The following is a 19134-nucleotide window of genomic DNA, read 5'->3' as shown; positions in this document are numbered from 1 at the left end:
CTCTCCTTTTTTGGAGTAACCACTCAAAACTCTGTTTTTATGGTTGCGTTTGCAAGTAATATTTAATATGACACGGTTTCTCGTTTGGTTCACATCACATGTATTTGTAGGTCTATAAGTTCATAATTGACTCGACCTACGTGTCTGGTGAAAACATTTCATTAAATAATACGAATATGGAAACAATGTCGTCCCGAATTACCACATAAACCTTTGTAAATTTCCTGGTTCAGAAGGCCAAGAGAAAGGACGGTAAATAAATATATACACACTGACAGCATTCACAGCCATATGGAAAATAAACTCTGTCAACATAAAATTTTTTGATTTCCACGGGACTTTCATCCGCCAAAACAAAAACGGGAGGATGAAGTATCGAAATTCTACTAAGGGAGCCGGTACTAATGTAAGCAAAGTAGCCAATGTCATGACGGTAAAATCCAAGACAGATATATGAGGAGAAACATCTTTAATAAATAAACTGTAACATAAGGCATATACTGGTGCTCCAAGGTATTTCAACCACCAGTATCTACGGAATCGATTAAATACATAAAACACATAATGGCGATTATCGGCAAGTATAAACGGGTGCATAATTCTACATTTGTTAGTATTCCTCTAGTTAAAAAACTTACGTGTTATATTTTATGATGAGGAACAGATAAGGGAGAAGCACAAGGGTCGTACGCGTAAGTTTATGAAAAAGAATATTTGTCTTCCAGAATTCCCTTCTTAAGAGAGAAGATAGGCAAGACGGAAAAGAAAAAATAAAGAAAAAGACGAAGAAGTAATTTATCTGGGAAAGATGAATAACCGGTGTATGATTTGATTTGTCGCCTAAAACAATACCTCCATTAAACATTAAAAAACCCAAAGAAAAGGCAATGACAAAAGAAAAAGGAATAACTTTTTTCCAAATTCTTCTTAAATTTTTTAGAATGCTTCCAACCAAAGAAGTGGCCGTCAAAAGCAAATCAACAAAGGTTGCTTCAGACAATTTAGGATTATAAAAAGACAAATCATTCGAAACCAAAGTATATATGATATATCCTACCCAAACAATGTTTGTTTGTCTAAAGAACAAACTGAAAAAGCAAAAGACAGAACTTAATATAGCGGCATTTCTTAGTGCCAGGTCATAAGCTAATAAAGTTATTACGGTACTAGCTGTATCGGTGTAATAAAGTAAAGAACTGAACCACAAAGGAGGTAAAGAGGAAAGGACTAATGGGAATCCACGAGCTTTACTGTTCAATTGTTTGCTGATATCAAACAAAATTACCGGCATACCAATAACGCCAAGAGCGAAATTTAGAAAACGAAGATAAAATAAACTACATCCTAATATAGGCTTTAGAATGTACGACAGTAAGTATAAACCTGGAGGAGTAGTAATGGCTGGATCCCATCTCCAATCTTGATTGCAATATCTTTGGGCTTGAGATACATGAAAAATCTCATCCATATAAGGAATACAGACAAAACGATTAACCAAATAAAAGGACATAAGGGCCGTTAGGATCCACAATCTCACAAGGTTTATATCTGTTTCAACCCCATATATAGCTCTTACCAGACGTCCCTTTTTTATGGTCATATTTAAGATTATACTAGAGAATAATATACAAAAAAGAATTAAATTAGTAAAGAAATCATGTATTTTGACTGATAACGAAAAGAACGTCTGTTACGAAAATTCCAAGTCATTTGTTTGCAGTTAGACGGATTACAATAACAAATTTGAGGAAGTAGGCATAGAGACAGCGTTCGAAAAGGGGTTTATCCTTCCTTTTATTGAATAGGATCATTGTTAAAGTCCGTTTTTGAAAGATACTTAAGGGTGATTTTTGCATTTTGATATTATTGTGCGCATTAAATGTATGTTAAATTGAGCTCGTGTTCACGCGTGAATGATCAGTTTAGAAGATTTAAGTAAGTGAAGTTCTAATCCATTGAATATTCTATTGGTTTCTGCATTTAGTTATTCGTATATGAGAGCAAAATGCTATACTTTGAAGACGCCAGGTACACTAATATTCTTCCCGTACAAATTCACTTGCATTCATTCTCTTGTATCTTTGATCATTCATAATTCGCTTGATTCAAGTAAAAAGGTATTGGATCTTTCGGTTTACCAAGAATTTCAGTATGTTCCTATTATTCTCGTCGTAATTTGTGATTCAAATGAGAGAAGAGAGAAAAAAGAAATAAAATGTTTATAAAAAAATCCATACTTGATGCAGCTTACCAAGTTGATTCTTCTACCGGGTAGGAAAATTATGGATGATACATTTACAAGATATAAGAAACCAAGTCATATGAAAGGCATTAAATGCCTTTCAACAACCCACATAGAATTGAGTTTTCTAGTATTTGTCGAGTTTATCATCTAGATTAGTATGGCATTTCACAATGAATAGTTATTGAGACACGAGTAGTGCTTGATAAAAAAGTTCTCTTCAGAAGCTTCGATTAAACAAAAACGAACAATTAGTTTTATAGAAGATATATCCCATGGTTTACAGAAACCTTAAGATATGACATCTGGCACTATGTTTACGCGTTATCAAGCTGAAGAAACTAATTGCTAGTAAATATTCTGCTCAATTTATAGCACTTTCACAACTTAAGATTTAGAATCAGTTAATGCAACTCAATATCCTTGGTTGCTTATCCATCAAAGATGTCAGCTAACGTCAACGAAAACAGTATTGTATTCAATACAAAAGAAGAAGAAATAGTATAGAGTTTACGAAGAACTCCATAAATAAAAATAATTGTGCGTGCTTGACTTTCACCTGGTTCTTAAACCTACCTACCACAAAAAACTCAATGGATACCTTTTACCTAATTTATTTTCTAAGTCACTTTATTGCTGCGATCTTTGTCGACCTTCCAATCTCTGAATGGGTGCAAGACAAATATCCTTCGCTTTCAGCTGTTAGACGCTTTTATTTGGACAAGTACGATGATCCAATTTTGAAAAGCCATGCCCCATGGCAAAATGGCTTATTTGTTTCTGAAGCATTCATTCAGCTGCCATATTTTTTATGGGTCTCTTATAGCATTTGGAAAGACACAGAAAGTCCTTCATTATGGCTCTCAATGTTGATCTACGGAATTCATGCCGCCACGACAACATGGATCTGTATTTTTGAACTATATGCTCAACAAAAATGGATCTTAATTTCTTTTTACTTTCCTTATTTGGTGATTCCTTTGTTAATGGCGGTTCATATGTGCAAGCGACTTATAAGAGCGTGCACCCTTACGGCATACCAGTCCTCTACCACCTCTTTAACTACTCAAAAAAAGAATTTGTAAGAACATTTCTCGTAGAAAATGAATCAATTATCTTCTGAAGAAATACGTCGAACTATTTTATCCACACCAATCCTTTTAAATCGCGTACAAAATGAATTCCCACAACTAGCAGAAGTTTTAGAAGATCCTGACCGATTTGCATCTACTTGGCAAACATTAAATCTTTCGCAACTTCTATCAGCACCGCAGTCATCCGGTTCTGTTCCTTTTTCTGCGCCTACCGTTCCTGTATGATTACAGAAACAGATTTTTTTGCATCTTATACTAACAATATCAATTAGGATGACCAATTATTTGATGTAGAAGTTCAAAGAAAAATTGAAGAGCAAATTCGTCAATCTAACATAGCGGAAAATATGCAAAGTGCCATCGAAAATCACCCAGAGGTTTTTGGACAAGTGTACATGCTTTTCGTCAATGTCGAAATTAATGGACATAAAGTAAAGGCATTTGTAGACTCAGGAGCTCAAGCTACAATTTTGTCTGCCGACTGTGCTTCACGCTGTGGTTTGACTCGATTATTGGATACCAGATTTTCAGGTGTCGCAAAGGGCGTGGGTATGGCAAAAATTTTAGGCTCTGTACATAGTGCTCCTTTGAAAATCGGGAACCTATATCTTCCTTGTCGGTTTACCGTTATTGAGGGTCGTGACGTTGATATGCTCCTTGGTTTAGACATGCTACGCAGATATCAAGCATGCATCGATTTAGAAAACAATGTTCTTCGTATCCATGGACAAGAGGTTCCATTCTTAGGGGAATCTGAAATTCCGAAAATGCACGCTACTTCTCAAACATCCGGAGCCGATGGTATTCCTTCAGGCGTTTCCGCGTCTAATACATCTGGTGGAATGCGTTTGGGTACGAATGATGATAGCAAGTCATCTTCAAGTATTCCTGCGACTTCAAGTACCCCTAGCCTTAATGTAACGGGTGATCCTACTGTTGAATCGAAGATTGGACAGCTTATCAGTATGGGCTTTGATCCTTTAGAAGCGGCACAAGCATTAGATGCGGCCAATGGAGACGTGGATGTTGCTGCATCTTTTCTTCTATAATGGCTTAATTGATGACTGATAGAACATTTAGACGCATGCTCTTCTAGGGATTACCTTGTTATTTATTTTTTTCAATTTTAGAAAAATATATATATTATGATTTGTAAATGAATTTCTCTTTTACTAATTTCTAGATTATCCTATTTATCTTTCGTATTGCGTATTCTACCCAGCAATAAATTTGCTTTTTCAGAGGTTAATAAATTAGAAATAATATTTTCTGTAAATATTAAGAACCAAAAATTGAATAAAATATCATGTTGATATGCCCAATTTGGATGAACCTTTCTAGCTGCTCATCCTCCACTCTTAGCCATATCAAGTTTGGGCGAACAAAAATTTGCACTAAACAGTATGTTTCAGGTAAATTGGGATTTGGGAAGTGCTCCGCCGAAAAGGCAGGAACCTAAAGAAAATAAGAAAAGAAAAAGTCAATCCGAAAAGGCAAAATCTGAAACACCCAAAAACAAAGAGTCGAAGGCTCAACAATCATCAATTAAGAAGCAAAAACAGGAAGGGAATGGAAAAGAAAAGCCAGTAACTGAAAATAAGCAATCATCTGCTCAACAGGGCGATAAAAAGTTAGCAAATGAAAATTCTTTGACATCGCTTCAACAGAAAATGAAAGGGAAATTAGATGGTGCTAAATTTCGATGGATCAATGAACAACTATACACTACGCAAAGTGAAGACGCTGTGAAGCTTTTCCGGGATAGCCCTGACATGTTTGACGTTTACCATGCCGGATTTCGACATCAGATTGAAAACTGGCCTGAGAACCCTGTCGACGTCTTTATTCGCTTTTTAAAGGAGAGGTACGATAAAAAGAAAAGATCCGTTAGCGTGGTAGATCTTGGATGCGGTGAAGCTAAGATTGCTTCAACATTTGAAGCATCCAAGCACATCATGGTACGAAGTTTTGATCTTGTTTCCGCAAACAGGTTTATTGAAGCTGCGGATATCTCAAACCTTCCCTTGGAAGATGGCACGGTTGATGTCGCTATCTTCTGTCTAAGTCTGATGGGAACGAATTGGCAATCATTTTTGCGAGAAGCATACCGCGTTCTAAAGCCCCAAACGGGACAATTATGGGTTGCGGAAATTAAAAGTCGCTTCTCTGACAAGAGCGGTAAAGTCTTTGCTGAAGAACTCCCCAAAATGGGTTTTGAGAATACATCACTTGCTTTGGGTAATAAAATGTTTACACTTTTCGAGTTCGTCAAAAAACCCCGGTCTCAAGAGCCTCAAAGTCTTCCTCCTATTCTAAGTGCTTGTATCTATAAGCGTCGGTGATCTTTCCTTTTTTTTCTTGTAATCTGAATATTGTTGTTAGAGTTGTACGGTACATGGGTTTTTGTGGGATTGACAGGTGGAAGTATCTTTTTTTTTCAAAGGTTTATGTTTTAGAATACTTTATTGTTTAATAATAAAAATGAAGGTTTTCGCCTGTCAGTGCTTCGTTTGTAACATTATTATTTTTCTTTTTTTTTCTCATTGTTTATTTACGTTTCATTGCTTATAGTGAGCTTGACAGCGGTTTCTCCGAACACGTAATCATTCTGGTAACTAAGCTTACTTTAATTACTTAAGATAGTGCTGCGCAATTTTGTAAATAAATCCAACGTAAGGTTATCCACATAACCATCTCTCATTGTATCGATTTATAGGAGATTGGAATTCCAAAACTCAACCAAAGCCAACTATTACACTGGGTAAGGTTCGTTAGAATTGGGTGGTAAAAATGAAAATTAGTGACAAACTCCAACATTCGGATTGGAAAGACAAAATTACATGGAGCTATGAGTTTTTTCCGCCGAAAACAAGCACAGGTATTCAAAATCTCTACAATCGTATAGATCGCATGAAAGAATGGGGATATCCTATGTTTGTAGATGTGACCTGGGGAGCTGGCGGGTCTACTTCTGATTTAACTCCAGTGATTGTAAATGTTGCTCAAAAAGATTTTCAGCTTGACACATGCATGCATCTCACCTGTACAAATATGTCAGGTGAAATGATAAGGACCGCCTTGAAAAAGGCTTACGATACGGGCTGTCGTAATGTTTTGGCACTGAGAGGTGATCCACCCAAAAATGAAACCGAATGGACCCAAGCGGAGGGTGGCTTTCGCTACGCGGCGGATTTAGTTCGATACATAAAAAAAACCTATGGAGATGAAATATGCATTGGTGTTGCTGGTTATCCTGAAGGATACTCACCAGGCGACGACATTGATAGGAGTATAAGTCACCTTAAAGAAAAAGTGGATGCTGGAGCATCCTTTATCGTAACGCAAATGTTTTATGATGCCGATAATTTTATTGAATGGGTTAAGAAATGCCGGGAACGGGGTATATCGGTACCCATTTTTCCAGGAATCATGCCTATTCAAGCTTGGGATTCGTTTATTCGAAGAGCGAAATGGAGCGGAGTAAAGATTCCCCAGCATTTTATGGACGCATTATTACCCGTAAAAGACAACGATGATGATATTCGCGAGCGTGGTGCAGAACTAATGGTACAATTCTGCCGAAAATTAATAGATAATGGTATAACCCGTCTTCATTTCTATACTATGAACTTAGAAAAGGCCGTTAAAATGATCATTGAGCGACTCGGCTTGCTCGATAAAGAACTTCAGGAAGTAACCAAAAAACCTGAAAACGAACTGACTACGAACCGTACGGATATTTTCCCCAACGGTACCAAACGTGAGAATGAAGATGTGCGTCCTATATTCTGGAGAACTCGTTTGGAAAGCTATATATCAAGAACAGAACAATGGGATGAATTTCCTCATGGCCGATGGGGTGATTCCCGTAGCCCTGCGTTTGGTGAATTTGATCCTTCCCGTCATGGCCTACGTCAGTCGGCTCCTGAAATTTTGGCTCTTTGGGGCAGTCCAAAATCTTACAGAGAGCTCGGTGAACTTTTCGCAAGCTACTGCACGAAAGTAAAGACTAGCTTACCTTGGAGCGATATGCCTATATCAGAAGAGGCAAAAGTGATACAGGACCAGCTGGAATATATGAATACCAAAGCTTTTCTCACAATTAATTCCCAGCCTGCTCTGAATGGCGTTAAAAGCTCTGATCCAGTCCATGGTTGGGGTCCAACTAATGGATATGTATACCAAAAACCTTACGTTGAGTTTTTCGTACACCCTTCCTTGATTGATGAAATAAAATCATCTCTTCACCAGATGGAAGATATGTCTTACTTCTTCATTTCTGTTTCTGGGAAATTGGATACCAATGCCGCATATGAAGTTCCCAATGCAGTTACATGGGGAGTATTTCCCAATCGGGAGGTAATTCAACCAACTATCGTTGAATCTACTTCTTTCTTGGCTTGGAAAGACGAAGCGTATTCTCTTGGTATGGCTTGGGCTTCGGCCCACGATCCCAAATCTGAAACACACAAGTTATTGGTATCCATGATGTCCAGCTGGGTGCTTTGTGTTATTGTTGACAATAATTATGAACGTGGCCAATCTTTGTTTGACATTTTTCCAAAATTGAGAAGCTTGGAAGATATTCATCCTGAGCTCTACAACGGAGTGGCTATATGATTTAAAAAGGTGTTTGCTAATTTTCTCTTTTATTCCTCACCTGTTTGTGTTTTGTTTATCCGGGCTTTGTGCTCAAAATCAATGTAAGGTAATAACCCCACACTCTCTTTCAACAGTTTTTGTTTATTTGGGATGGTTTTGGTTTCAAAATTAAATTGATCGTTTATGAATTCCTTCTCTATATTTGCATTGGCTTCAACAGTCATCCGATAGTTTTTATCCTCATTTATCCTTTATTATCTCTTAATACTAATGATATATATACGAAGATATGCTTGCTATTATATTAATAATAAAGATAATTTTCTTTCTTCATTGTAGAAAAAAGAAGAGCATAAGTATTGACCGAAAAAATACGAAGCAGAACAGTGGAGTAGTTTGGAATTCGCTGTTTTGTATATGTTCTTTCAATGTTTCGTTTTTGAGTAAGATGGAAGGAAATTAATTTAATTTTTAAGTACTGTTCTTTATATGTAATAGTTTCGTTAACTAGTACAAACCACAGTGATATTGGAGCCAGTGGTGGAATTAGAATACAAAAGTGAGAATAACTTTAGCAGTTATTTATGTGAAATTTCAACAGCAAATTTGTTTTATTTTTTAATAGAAACTAAAGAAGTTTAGATTATCTTCTTTTTTTTCATTCTGGTAGTAAGAAACTATTTGAGTAATTTTAGGTGTTGGTCTGAACTCAACACCATTCCTACTGGGAGACATATACAATTGGAAATTCATTTTGGGGTCATAATAAATAATACAAAATGTCTTTCCGTGAGAAACAACATACGATAGAAGAAGAGAAAAATGGCGGTTTCGGAGATCCATATTCAGCGGATGAGTACCAATATCTACAAGCATCACTGACCAGGAAACTGGGCCCAGAGTATGTTTCCCGGAGGTCTGGTCCAGGTGGATTTTCAGTGAGCTATATTGAATCTTGGAAAGCAATCGAACTTGCTAATGAAATTTTTGGATTTAATGGATGGTCATCCTCTATAAGAAGTGTGAATATTGACTTTCTGGACGAAAACAAAGAAACCAATCGAGTGAGTTTAGGACTAAGCGTTGTGGTTCGAGTGACTATTAAAGATGGAGCATATCATGAGGTATCCTACCGTTTATTTAGTATTTATAACAAACAAGAGACTAATGAATATAGGATATTGGTTACGGATCAATTGATAACTGTAGAGGAAAAGCATCAGCGTTTGAAAAGGTTTGCAAAAAATTCAGAATCAGGTTATGAGAAATCATTTATTAATGTTTTATTAAGTGCAAAAAAGAGGGAACCACGGATGCCTTAAAACGTGCTCTCAGAAACTTCGGAAACAGTCTTGGAAATTGCATGTATGACAAGTATTATCTACGAGAAATTGGAAAAATGAAACCGCCAGCAGTATGTATAGTTAAATATCGAGAAGAAAATACAGTACAACGACTAACAGATTTTCTTCTAGTATCAACTTGATAGTGGTGATTTATTTCGCAAGTCAGAATCTGGATCGAGAGGAGAATTTATGAAAATGAGTAATGCCTCGGCAAAAGCCAACAATAGGCCGGTCGTCAAAAATGAAAAATCCGTCCATCCATCTGCTGTCAATTCAAGGCCGGAGAACAGAGATCCAGAAATGTATTCTGACGAGGAATTGGATAATATCTTTGTAGAAGATGATATGATTGCCCATTTGGCAGTTACTGATACGGGTTCTCCCGCTAATAAGTCATTTGAAGACTCCGATGCGAAACCCAAATCAGGTTCGAAGTCTATCCAACGTAATAATACATATCCTATGATTGGACCTCCACAAACGATGAACGAAAAGGTGAATTCTAATGGACCAGGTTTGCCTCCAAAGGTCGATCAACTAAGTCTCAATGGGCCTTCTCCTTCTTCAGCAAAATTCATTAGTGCTCGTGCTGCTGCTGCTGCCGAGGGAGCTGTTTCCGCTCCTAATTCTGCAAATTTTAATCCTCGGTTGGATAGTCCATCAATACGAAAATCGTCTGTGGTGGACCATTCAAAATCAGTTCCAGTTCATAGATCAGTAGTGAAGCCTGCTGAAAGAGCCCAGACTCGACCTAACGGAAAAGTTGGAGCGCCGCCTAATGTCTCTCTTGAGCAGCGGAGATCTTCAGGTACAAAAAGGTCTCTTCAAGACACTACTTCTTCTCGTCAAAATTCAATGGAAACAAGTCAAGTAAATGTTACGTCAGGTTCTGAAACCAATCCGAAAGTCTTGCAAGATGACCCTGGAATCGATAAAAAACATAAAACAAGTTGATTTCATTTCCTAAACATTCTTTTTTTTTTATTTTACGATGTATCAGTCCGGGTACTTTAATTATGTAGATTAGTCTTTTAAGATAATATTTAATCCAAACCACCTTTTTGTGATGACCTTAAATAATAATCAGTTAAGTATTTCTGTTTTAAGTATTTAATTCAATTAAAGTACAAATTTGTATTGTTTATTTACATTTATGTAAACAAAATCCGTCCATCATTTTTATGTAACTTAAAGCAGCCTACGTTATCTTGATAAATATGCATCCTCTATATGGTAATATCTGATACCATATATAAGAATACAAAAAAGGCCAACAAATAGCGGTTTTTTGGAGGCAAAGTGTCTGTTTCCCACGGATGTAGTGAAGTTGCCAAAAGCCAAACACTGTGTCAATTCAAACGTCGGCGAGAATCCAAGGATTGCATATAAAGAGAAGAGTACAAAAATAGCATTAACAATCTTTAAAAGAAGGTCGAAACCTGTGGTAGGAAGAATTAATTCAATCTACGGAGATGGCTCAAATGCAATTGTCCGTGCCAGACGGAACGGAAGGAGTTAAGAAACGTGTCCATGGCCGCCGACATTCTTCATACGAAGTTGAAGAAAAGAAGGGAGACATTCCTGAAGATGTTGTTGTTTACAAGTTTGATATGTTTCTCAGCCGTTTGGGGGATCGGATGAAGCGAATTGAAGAGGTAGGACTTCCAACAATAGAGGAACCGAATACCACGTATGAGATATTGGTAAGATTACGAAATTCCTTCATTGGAAGTACCATTTTGGGGAAAAACCAGGTTATGTATTTCCTTCGGATGATTGAGGAAAAGTACCATGACGTGCTGGCTGCCTGTGATTCATTTCCTTCAAAAGCACTGAAGGCTTTAAATGTTTTGGAAAGTTTACTATCCGATTTGGAAGATATAGCTAATGTTGAGAGTCGAACAACGGTTGGTGAAATTTTTGAAGATACCAAAGAAAAACTTCAAAGTGCCATTCGTGCAGGTGAGAGTCGACTTCTTAAAGTAGAAGAGGTTCCTTTAGAATGGAAAAATAACCCTTTCATCGTTCGTGGATATCGGTTCTATCCCAGTAAACGCCGATGTATTCGCTCAATGCTTGCCCTCCATAATGAAACGTTTAATATTTGGACCCATCTAATTGCATTCCTTGGATTCCTCATGGTCACGTCATATTTTTATCCATTGTCTACTTCTTGGATTTCATCTTCTGTATCAAATCGTATTGTTCGTGTTTTCTTTTTAGTATGTGCGATGAAATGCTTAGCTTGCTCGGTTACCTGGCACACGTTTTCCAGTTTGTCCAAGTATGAGCACATGCGACGTGCTGCTTGCATGGACTATGTCGGTATTTCAGCTCTCATTGCTGCTTCTATTATTGCAGTTGAATTCCATGCTTTCAAATGTCACAGCATGTTCCGTGTACTTTACATAGCCGTCACTGGGTCGCTTGGGTGTATAGGAATATATATGCCTTGGAAAGAATGGTTCAATGATTATAATTATCGTTCCTTTAAAATCTTTTTCTTTGTTGGTTTAGCGTGTAGTGGGTTCTTGCCATTACTTACGATGTGCTATATCCAAGGCACTTCCAGCACGTTAATTTATCTGAAACCCGTATTTATGTCAATTTTTAGCTATATTATTGGAGTTATTTTTTATGCTTTACATATACCTGAAAAGTTAAATCCTGGCATATTTGACATTGTGGGAAATAGTCATCAATTGTGGCATATTGCTATTATCATTGGTATAGGTTTTCATTATTACGGTATAAAGACATTTGAAACAACTCACAGAGGGTTCGCCTGTGATTGTGTATAATATTTATTGCCGATAACTCGAATGATGATGACTATACCAAGCGAACCCCCAATCATGCATATATCGTTTTAGGAAAGGACATAACATGAACCCGTATTCTCTACAATTTTTCGCAATTTTTAATTTTTTGTTCCTTTTTGTGTTCTTTTGGTTTCTTTTTTAATACTTTTATAACTTTCGTTTTGTACATAATGATATTATTGAAAGATTGAATTGATTGGGACAATTCATATTGATCCCTCTATTCAAAACACTTTGATGATGGATGGAATGGCTTTTTGTTTGTTTTATCAAAAAAGCAGGGAATTAGAAATAATAAAAATCTTTTAATACTTGAATGTACTATCCTGTCGTTTACAAGAGGTACCTAACGCTTGTATATTCACATATCAAACTTTATTTATTTAAATAAAATTGTTTTTGTTATGCTGATTAAAACTAATCATTGAAAAGAAAATGAATTGAAACTTGACACTACAAGTCTAAGGAAATCCCGAATTGTTGGACCCGCGAAAAAGCAGTCACAATGTGTATAGGACACAACGCAACAACTCAACTCGATTCTGTGCACAGCAAGTTACCCAGCAAGTCGATAAAATGGTATGCGAATTTTATCCTTTTGGTTTTCATGAGAAACTAACATCGTGTTATAGCCTCGCCAGGTCACTGATATTAAGCTCTTTTTACAGCTTGCTCACAGAGGTGATGCGACTTCTGCCCGTGTGAAGAAGAACCAAAACAAGGACGTTAAGTTCAAGCTTCGCTGCTCCAAGTACCTCTACACTTTGGTTGTCGCTGATGCCAAGAAGGCCGAGAAACTTCGTCAATCTCTTCCTCCTGGTATGTTAAAAGAAATGCGAATGGACACATACAAAAATTTTTGTGTTTGTACATTCAACTAAGTATCATCTTCTTTGCAAGTAACTAACAGTTGTATTAGCCCTTACCGTTGCCGAAGTTGGCAAGAAGGCTTAGAAAGAATCAATGAATTATCGGTTTTAAGAACAGGATCAAATGTAAAAAAGTAGAAAAGGAGCAAGATAGTAAGGACGACGTTGTGAACAGTTTCGTTTTGTATAAAAAGTAAATTCACGTAGAATATTGGTTGAAAATTATTATTCATGAGTAAACTATCCTAATTTACGAAAAGTCAGGACTCGTAGCCAGATACTCATGCTTCTAGGAAATAGGATATTTCTAAAGACGCTAAAAGATAGTGAACGATGATTATCCAAAATGAAATCACATAGTATCAAACAATAAAAAAAAAACAGAAATGAAAAAGAATTGCGCGGCCAGGTTTCGATCCTGGGACCTACGGGTTATGAGCCCGTCGGAGTTCCACTCTCCTACCGCGCACACATTTATACCGTCAGCAGCAGGATTTGAACCTGCGCGGGCAGAGCCCATTAGATGCCTCGAATGGGGAATTCGAGTCTAACTCCTTAACCACTCGGACATACTGACTATTGTTGAGAGTTGATTAAACAAGAATTATTTATGCTCCAATTCTTTATTTCCATAAAACCATAATATTTTAACAAAGAACAGCCAATATTATGTGAATCTATTTTATATATATTGAAAGAAAAAAGTATTGATCAATTTGTGTCAAGACGAATTTCGTCGTGATATATTCATTGCTTTTTGCTGCTTATGGGTATCTTACAATACAGTAGTACTTTATCAACGGTTTGTACATATTTCCCTTCTATTCTATATGATTAGATTCATCATAAACAAATATGTATATATGGATGAAAAAGTAAAAGCTAAACATTTATTTTTCTTGGTAAGTATTTGAATTATTTACTAACGCTTTCTTGTTCAAATGCACTAATAAACAATGAGGATGTAAATTTGGCGCTTTTTTAGTTTTCTACTGAGAAATCGAAATTCTTTTACTTTTATTTTTTTTGCACTTGGGATATGATTCTATTATTAAACATTTAATTTTAAAGTCAGCTTGTCCTGCTAAAACTCATATTTGTAACCTTTTATTGCCAGTTGAAATGTAGAGAACGATTTTTCATGTAACTTAATGGAGTTAGATATGAGATTAATGTTACTACATGTTTTTTAACTAGAAAGGCAAATTTGCTTCTTCATGAAAACCAAAGAAGAGTAGCTTGCGACAAAAATCATTCTCCACGCTCGTAAAAGAATCTTGTAAAACTTAACTAATTTAAAATTATTAGTAATTATATTTAAATTTTCTTTTCTCATGTTTAACAGAGAAGAACAATCGCCATTGTATTTGTTTTACAATGATTGCCATTTTTTTTTGTAATCCACACTACCCACCAAATTCAAGCTTTTAAAGCGTCGACATCGAAATTCACACTCAGCAAATAAATAATTCCAAAGTTAAATTGGTTAAATAAATTGATTAAGAATGTCGTCTCTTTGTAAAACTCGACTCCAAGAGGAGCGCAAACAATGGAGGAGAGACCACCCATTTGTAAGTGATACCACATTAATAACCTATAAAATTTCTTTCACCTGAGTTTGAGTATTAATACTTTTCTTCAGGGTTTTTTTGCAAAGCCTAGTAAATCCTCCGATGGCGGTCTTGACTTAATGAACTGGACAGTTGGAATTCCTGGTAAACCTAAAACTTCATGGGAGGGCGGTCTTTATAAATTAACTATGACTTTTCCTGAAGGTATGTCTTGATATTTCTGATACATGCAGTGCTTGCCTATCTTGCGAATCATCATTCAATTCGCCATGCACTGAAGCATTCATTATCAACAGAAAAGTTGGATACCATATTTCGACGCATGGTTTTTGCTAACTACATGTCTTTAGAATATCCAACGCGTCCCCCCAAATGTAAGCTCTAGCCATTATTTACAAAGACTGTCTTTCCAGCATTCTAACATCGTTTAGGCCGATTTACTCCACCTTTATTCCACCCTAATGTTTATCCTTCTGGCACTGTTTGCCTTTCTATCTTAAATGAAGAAGAAGGCTGGAAGCCTGCTATTACCATTAAACAGGTATGATTATTTAAACCACTATGGCTCTGAAATCTCATCGCTAATATCTATTTCAGATCTTACTAGGAATTCAGGATTTATTAAATGATCCTAATATAGCTTCTCCTGCCCAGACGGAGGCTTACACAATGTTCAAGTAAGTTTTCTGATGAATCATTTTTGTTTTAGCTAGTGCTAATCTCAATCAAACTAGAAAAGACAAAATAGAATACGAAAGGCGCGTCCGCGCACAAGCTAAAGAAAATGCACCATAAAAATAGAGCTACATTTCTTTTCTGTATCCCTAATTTATAAATTATTGTCGCTGTTGACCAGATATTTTCTTAAGAATATTGTTTAATCGCTCCCACTTGTAAATCGATTAGACGAATCATTACATTAAACACTAAACAAAGAAACATCGACACTAAATTCAAAAAAAAAACGAATGTATTTTTCAAGATAACGTAGAAAACACTTTTCACTACGATAGTCGTCCATTGCCCAAGCACCAAACTAATCCCACCTTTTCAGTTATTGCGGCGGATTTGCCCCACGACTTTGAGCATATATTTGTTGTTGGTAATACTGAACATAGGCATTGTAGCCCCCGAAAGCTGCATATGGATCTGCTCCAGGCGCGGACATAGCTGGAATACCAACACCCGGGGCATCAATCCCTGGTGGTCCTGACATTCCAGGTGCCCCGTACACATACGGCATACTTGGCGAGATCATGGGAACTGCAGGAGACATACCTGGAGGGTAGCCTGCTGCTGTAACTGAAGTGCCAGGTGGAACAACAGACGTAGATGACAAAGGGGCGTTAAAGTTAGCAGCAGGTGATACATTGGTCATTGGTGGAGTCCCATGATTGCTGGGTGTTTCTGCTTTGGATGAGCGGTTGGAGTAATGACTACGATTGGACTGCTTATAAGCTTGTGATCCTTGACCGCCTTCTCTGTATTGATTTTTCCAAGCCTGGTATTGTTGATGTACATTCGCAATCAAATCCTCGCATAATGGTTTTGCTTTTTGAATATTGTTCATATCGTGGCTCATTATACACAGATGTAAAGGTTCGTCAGATTCTCGGTTAGTAGAAGGTTCAATAAAAGCAGATCCTTGTCCTTTTATTTGTACTCGAGTACGAGTTTCTTGCTGGATATGTTTTACATAAGCACCTTGAGGACCGACCACTGCCTGACGAAGATGGAAACCTTTGATAGGAGTCAGGTTAATATAAACTTTTTCTTCATTCCATCGTTTACGTATTCCTTGATGTTCGTTTGGACTTGAATTTTCCTGAGGAGATGCACCTTGAGATGGGTTACGATCCATTTCATCTCGTCTTCGAAACCTTCTCTCATCTACGAGTGGTCCAATATCTTTAAGTATCCAAGACTCTATTTCGGCTAGGGCCTTTGACAAATCTTCTGCAGAGCTTGCTACCACATGAAGGTATAGAGGAGGGTCTCGGTCAGAAGCTAATGCTTTGTTTGGATAATAGCGGCCTTTTGAATACAATTGAACTCCACTTTTATGTTCAATTTCAGACAACGTGGATGATTTTACGAGTATATAACGATTTTTAACATTATTAATCTCAACGTTAATCGTAAAAACTCCTTCGCCTTCAATAACTTTCCCGGTTATATCTGCTATAGAAGGAGGTACCACATCATTTAACCCAGACTGAGAATTAGGAGGAAGAGGTGGAGCAGGTGCATTGGGAAGTGGAACAGAGCTCTCCGAGTTTTGTACTTGTTTAGCACTATTGTCTTCATCGAAGGAACGACCAGATTGCAATGACTCTGCTACACGTTTAGCAGCTGCGGCAGCTGCTTCCACTGGATCCAAAGATGGCTTGTAGGTGTATCTTTCACTTTCTTTATTATGAAAAGAGCGGTCTCTATAAGCAGGTGGGCTTAAAGATCTGTCGTTTGTTCGATATGTCCGAGATTCTCTGGGTCGTTCATTAGTAGCCGAATCACGGGAGAAGCGAGATCTTCTCTCAGGAACAGGTTCTTCCTGATAGCTACGATGCCTTGAACTTGACATAAGGGAATCTGTAGGATCGAAAAAACTGCTTGTTCAGTAGGAATGCACTACTAGTTAGTACTTCTTGTGCACAGTTGGGTAACGAAAAGTAACAAAATAATTAACGGAGATGAGATATGTTTTAAAAATCATTTTTCTATTGAGACATATGAACAAAAGAAGAGACAATAGTAAAATTCAAATAACTTCTTACCGACAGCATTCCTCTGCCTGAATAGACAATTGATTGCATGCATACCTATACCTCCTACCTAATGATATCAAAACTAAACAGTAAACAGTAAACAAAAAATAAGAAAATTTTAGTGCTATTTAATAAAGCATCTTCCAAACTTTCAAACGGTGTAGGAACTTATTTACAACGTCGATAACCTCTTTAGGATAGACGGTAGAGGGATCGACCTGAGCGTCCAAAACAGTAGTCTCGTGCTTACGTGCTTCGTCCCTTGTCATAGCTACAAGATTTGTATGATCGAAAGGTAAGTGAGGATTCCATCGCACCACGCTTACTTTTTGAGTTTCATGGGGAAGAAGGGCGCTTCGACCGCAGTATACTTCTTCAATAATATAAGACATTTCGGAAGCGTTAAAAGTTTTATCTAAGCGTACATTTGCATTTCTTGCTTCAGCATGCAGACGCTTTACGGCTTCTTCATAAAGACGAGGACGAACTTGAGTGGAAATAGGGTCCATAGGATATTTTGCAATTCGAGTTAATACATGAGTAGCAAGAGTAAGACCAAAAATACCAGGCATGGGTCCGATTACTGGAAGGATACGAGTGCGAAATTCTGGCAAAGCACTTAATTGATCGACATCTCCCTTCTCAAACTCTTCTTCAGCTAAGGGCAACAGGGTAGCTTTACGAGGATCTGGTTTTTCAGAAGAAAACGCAACAGGGATCCCTTCCATAACACCTTTCAGTCTTAACCTTCTGCGAGTAGCACGAGACAAGGGGTCTTCAGAAGTAGCGGAAATATCAGCAATATTCATACGAGTGGGATCGGATTTACAAGACGAACCGGTAGAAGCAATGACTTGAATCTGGTTATAGTAGCAATAAGCCAATAAATCAACTTTCGTTTGAATGTTGTCAATAGCATCAATAACAAAGGATGGACTTCCGGAAAGAAGCTCATCAGCGGACTCAGGGTTGAACAATGTATTACAAGCCTCGATTTCAACCCATGGGGCAAAACGTTTAATGGCCCGCTTTAAAGCCAATGTTTTTGGAGTTCCCACATCCTCAAGATTAGCAATAGCATGGCGATTTAGACTACTAAGAGAAACTTGGTCGAAATCGATAATTCGAATCTTTTGTACACCTGAGCGAGCCAACATTACAGTTGCCCAGCTACCAACACCACCACAACCTACGACTACAACAAAAGAGTTACGAAGGTTTGCCATACCTTCTTCACCAAAAAAAGCATAATTGCGAGCGAGCTGCTCGCGAATTAGATCCTCATCATAAGGAATCTTCGAGTCTGTTTCAATTTGACTTTCACGTATGTTTTCTTCATCATCTAAAAGAGCACCCGACGGAGAAAGCTCGATACTCTTGCCTGAGTCACTTACAATCATCGATTGTAAGCGACGGATTGAACGATGCTTCTGAGACTCCAACGTACCGAGAATTAGAGCAGCTGTAGTAACTGACGAAGATACGGCGATCCAAAACGATTTTGACATCGCCCATGATGGAAGCTTCCAACCCGCCATTCTGGTTTTGTGCAAAAATCCCAGTGCAAGTCATAAAATCTTTGTTGTAGCAGCTTGGATTGGTGAGTGACATTGCTACTTATATATGACAAAATACATGTTGGTTTTACAGAATAGAGAAGAAACCACATATCTGACGTCCTTAGTAAAAATGGGGATTTATGTAACAAATTTATTTTTTAAACTTCTGTTAATTTTCTTAAGAATACCTTTTGTTTCCTTTATTCTGACCCTTTGGTCAATTTTTCGTGACACGTAATGTAAACAAAACGTAGTGCTATTGTT

General features: G+C 37.3%; 10 protein-coding genes and 2 non-coding genes across 12 annotated transcripts; 7 read left to right on the top strand and 5 right to left on the bottom strand.

Moving 5' to 3' along the window:
* Positions 1-31: 31 nt before the first annotated feature.
* On the bottom strand, positions 32-3264 carry SOCG_02184 (dolichyl-phosphate-glucose-glycolipid alpha- glucosyltransferase Alg10). The gene is made up of 2 exons (XM_013160678.1): positions 639-3264; positions 32-601 (listed from the first exon to the last, which is right to left on the bottom strand). The coding sequence occupies exons 1-2, from the start codon at positions 1598-1600 to the stop codon at positions 199-201; spliced, it is 1365 nt and encodes a 454-aa protein (XP_013016132.1). The 5' UTR covers positions 1601-3264; the 3' UTR covers positions 32-198.
* Positions 1435-4526, top strand: SOCG_02183 (UBA domain-containing protein Mud1). Its single transcript, XM_013160677.1, has 2 exons — positions 1435-3555; positions 3609-4526. The coding sequence occupies exons 1-2, from the start codon at positions 3346-3348 to the stop codon at positions 4383-4385; spliced, it is 987 nt and encodes a 328-aa protein (XP_013016131.1). The 5' UTR covers positions 1435-3345; the 3' UTR covers positions 4386-4526.
* Positions 4480-5872, top strand: SOCG_02182 (rRNA methyltransferase Rrp8). Its single transcript, XM_013160676.1, has one exon. The coding sequence runs from the start codon at positions 4740-4742 to the stop codon at positions 5676-5678; it is 939 nt and encodes a 312-aa protein (XP_013016130.1). The 5' UTR covers positions 4480-4739; the 3' UTR covers positions 5679-5872.
* Positions 5873-6012: 140 nt separating this feature from the next.
* Positions 6013-8254, top strand: SOCG_02181 (methylenetetrahydrofolate reductase Met9). The gene has a single exon (XM_013160675.1). It carries the CDS (start codon positions 6127-6129, stop codon positions 7954-7956), a length of 1830 nt encoding a protein of 609 aa, XP_013016129.1. The 5' UTR covers positions 6013-6126; the 3' UTR covers positions 7957-8254.
* A 103-nt stretch (positions 8255-8357) lies between these two features.
* On the top strand, positions 8358-10371 carry SOCG_02180 (DNA recombination protein Rad22). Its single transcript, XM_013160674.1, has 4 exons — positions 8358-9062; positions 9116-9172; positions 9230-9352; positions 9414-10371. The coding sequence occupies exons 1-4, from the start codon at positions 8718-8720 to the stop codon at positions 10236-10238; spliced, it is 1350 nt and encodes a 449-aa protein (XP_013016128.1). The 5' UTR covers positions 8358-8717; the 3' UTR covers positions 10239-10371.
* Positions 10372-10756: 385 nt separating this feature from the next.
* SOCG_02179 (hemolysin-III family protein) lies at positions 10757-12175 on the top strand (the record flags this gene model as incomplete). The annotated part of the gene is made up of 1 exon (XM_013160673.1): positions 10757-12175. The coding sequence occupies one exon, from the start codon at positions 10757-10759 to the stop codon at positions 12083-12085; it is 1329 nt and encodes a 442-aa protein (XP_013016127.1). The 3' UTR covers positions 12086-12175.
* Positions 12176-12595: 420 nt separating this feature from the next.
* On the top strand, positions 12596-13109 carry SOCG_02178 (60S ribosomal protein L38). The gene is made up of 3 exons (XM_013160672.1): positions 12596-12685; positions 12739-12925; positions 13026-13109. The coding sequence occupies exons 1-3, from the start codon at positions 12683-12685 to the stop codon at positions 13058-13060; spliced, it is 225 nt and encodes a 74-aa protein (XP_013016126.1). The 5' UTR covers positions 12596-12682; the 3' UTR covers positions 13061-13109.
* Positions 13110-13372: 263 nt separating this feature from the next.
* SOCG_16184 lies at positions 13373-13444 on the bottom strand. Its single transcript has one exon. It is a non-coding gene; the product is annotated as a tRNA-Met (tRNA).
* An 11-nt stretch (positions 13445-13455) lies between these two features.
* On the bottom strand, positions 13456-13552 carry SOCG_16183. The gene has a single exon. It is a non-coding gene; the product is annotated as a tRNA-Ser (tRNA).
* A 792-nt stretch (positions 13553-14344) lies between these two features.
* Positions 14345-15405, top strand: SOCG_02177 (SUMO conjugating enzyme Hus5). Its single transcript, XM_013160671.1, has 6 exons — positions 14345-14546; positions 14618-14750; positions 14897-14920; positions 14978-15087; positions 15144-15223; positions 15281-15405. Exons 1-6 carry the CDS (start codon positions 14481-14483, stop codon positions 15339-15341), a joined length of 474 nt encoding a protein of 157 aa, XP_013016125.1. The 5' UTR covers positions 14345-14480; the 3' UTR covers positions 15342-15405.
* SOCG_02176 (RNA-binding protein) lies at positions 15079-17177 on the bottom strand. Its single transcript, XM_013160670.1, has one exon. It carries the CDS (start codon positions 17125-17127, stop codon positions 15601-15603), a length of 1527 nt encoding a protein of 508 aa, XP_013016124.1. The 5' UTR covers positions 17128-17177; the 3' UTR covers positions 15079-15600.
* Positions 17178-17439: 262 nt separating this feature from the next.
* SOCG_02175 (moeb/ThiF domain-containing protein) lies at positions 17440-18922 on the bottom strand (the record flags this gene model as incomplete). The annotated part of the gene is made up of 2 exons (XM_013160669.1): positions 17440-18700; positions 18759-18922. The coding sequence occupies 2 exons, from the start codon at positions 18920-18922 to the stop codon at positions 17440-17442; spliced, it is 1425 nt and encodes a 474-aa protein (XP_013016123.1).
* Between the last annotated feature and the right edge of the window lie 212 nt (positions 18923-19134).

Source organism: Schizosaccharomyces octosporus (genome assembly GCF_000150505.1).
Source record: "Schizosaccharomyces octosporus yFS286 unplaced genomic scaffold supercont6.1, whole genome shotgun sequence".
Taxonomy (NCBI): domain Eukaryota; kingdom Fungi; phylum Ascomycota; class Schizosaccharomycetes; order Schizosaccharomycetales; family Schizosaccharomycetaceae; genus Schizosaccharomyces; species Schizosaccharomyces octosporus.
Note: the sequence above shows the minus strand (reverse complement) of the source record. Positions and strands in the feature narration are given on the sequence as shown.

Excerpts from the sequence above, each read along its gene's own strand:
- SOCG_02184 (XM_013160678.1), bottom strand. The coding sequence starts at position 1,600 with ATGACCATAAAAAAGGGACGTCTGGTAAGAGCTATATATGGGGTTGAA. Across the intron at positions 602-638 it reads CTCATCATAAAATATAACAC|AATTATGCACCCGTTTATAC; the intron begins GTAAGTTTTTTA and ends TAACAAATGTAG.
- SOCG_02177 (XM_013160671.1), top strand. The coding sequence starts at position 14,481 with ATGTCGTCTCTTTGTAAAACTCGACTCCAAGAGGAGCGCAAACAATGG. Across the intron at positions 15,088-15,143 it reads CTGCTATTACCATTAAACAG|ATCTTACTAGGAATTCAGGA; the intron begins GTATGATTATTT and ends TATCTATTTCAG. Across the intron at positions 15,224-15,280 it reads GAGGCTTACACAATGTTCAA|AAAAGACAAAATAGAATACG; the intron begins GTAAGTTTTCTG and ends CAATCAAACTAG.
- SOCG_02178 (XM_013160672.1), top strand. Across the intron at positions 12,926-13,025 it reads TCGTCAATCTCTTCCTCCTG|CCCTTACCGTTGCCGAAGTT; the intron begins GTATGTTAAAAG and ends CAGTTGTATTAG.
- SOCG_02180 (XM_013160674.1), top strand. The coding sequence starts at position 8,718 with ATGTCTTTCCGTGAGAAACAACATACGATAGAAGAAGAGAAAAATGGC. Across the intron at positions 9,173-9,229 it reads AAGCATCAGCGTTTGAAAAG|TGCAAAAAAGAGGGAACCAC; the intron begins GTTTGCAAAAAA and ends TGTTTTATTAAG. Across the intron at positions 9,353-9,413 it reads GAAAAATGAAACCGCCAGCA|TATCAACTTGATAGTGGTGA; the intron begins GTATGTATAGTT and ends ATTTTCTTCTAG.
- SOCG_02181 (XM_013160675.1), top strand. The coding sequence starts at position 6,127 with ATGAAAATTAGTGACAAACTCCAACATTCGGATTGGAAAGACAAAATT.
- SOCG_02182 (XM_013160676.1), top strand. The coding sequence starts at position 4,740 with ATGTTTCAGGTAAATTGGGATTTGGGAAGTGCTCCGCCGAAAAGGCAG.
- SOCG_02176 (XM_013160670.1), bottom strand. The coding sequence starts at position 17,127 with ATGTCAAGTTCAAGGCATCGTAGCTATCAGGAAGAACCTGTTCCTGAG.
- SOCG_02183 (XM_013160677.1), top strand. The coding sequence starts at position 3,346 with ATGAATCAATTATCTTCTGAAGAAATACGTCGAACTATTTTATCCACA. Across the intron at positions 3,556-3,608 it reads TTTCTGCGCCTACCGTTCCT|GATGACCAATTATTTGATGT; the intron begins GTATGATTACAG and ends AATATCAATTAG.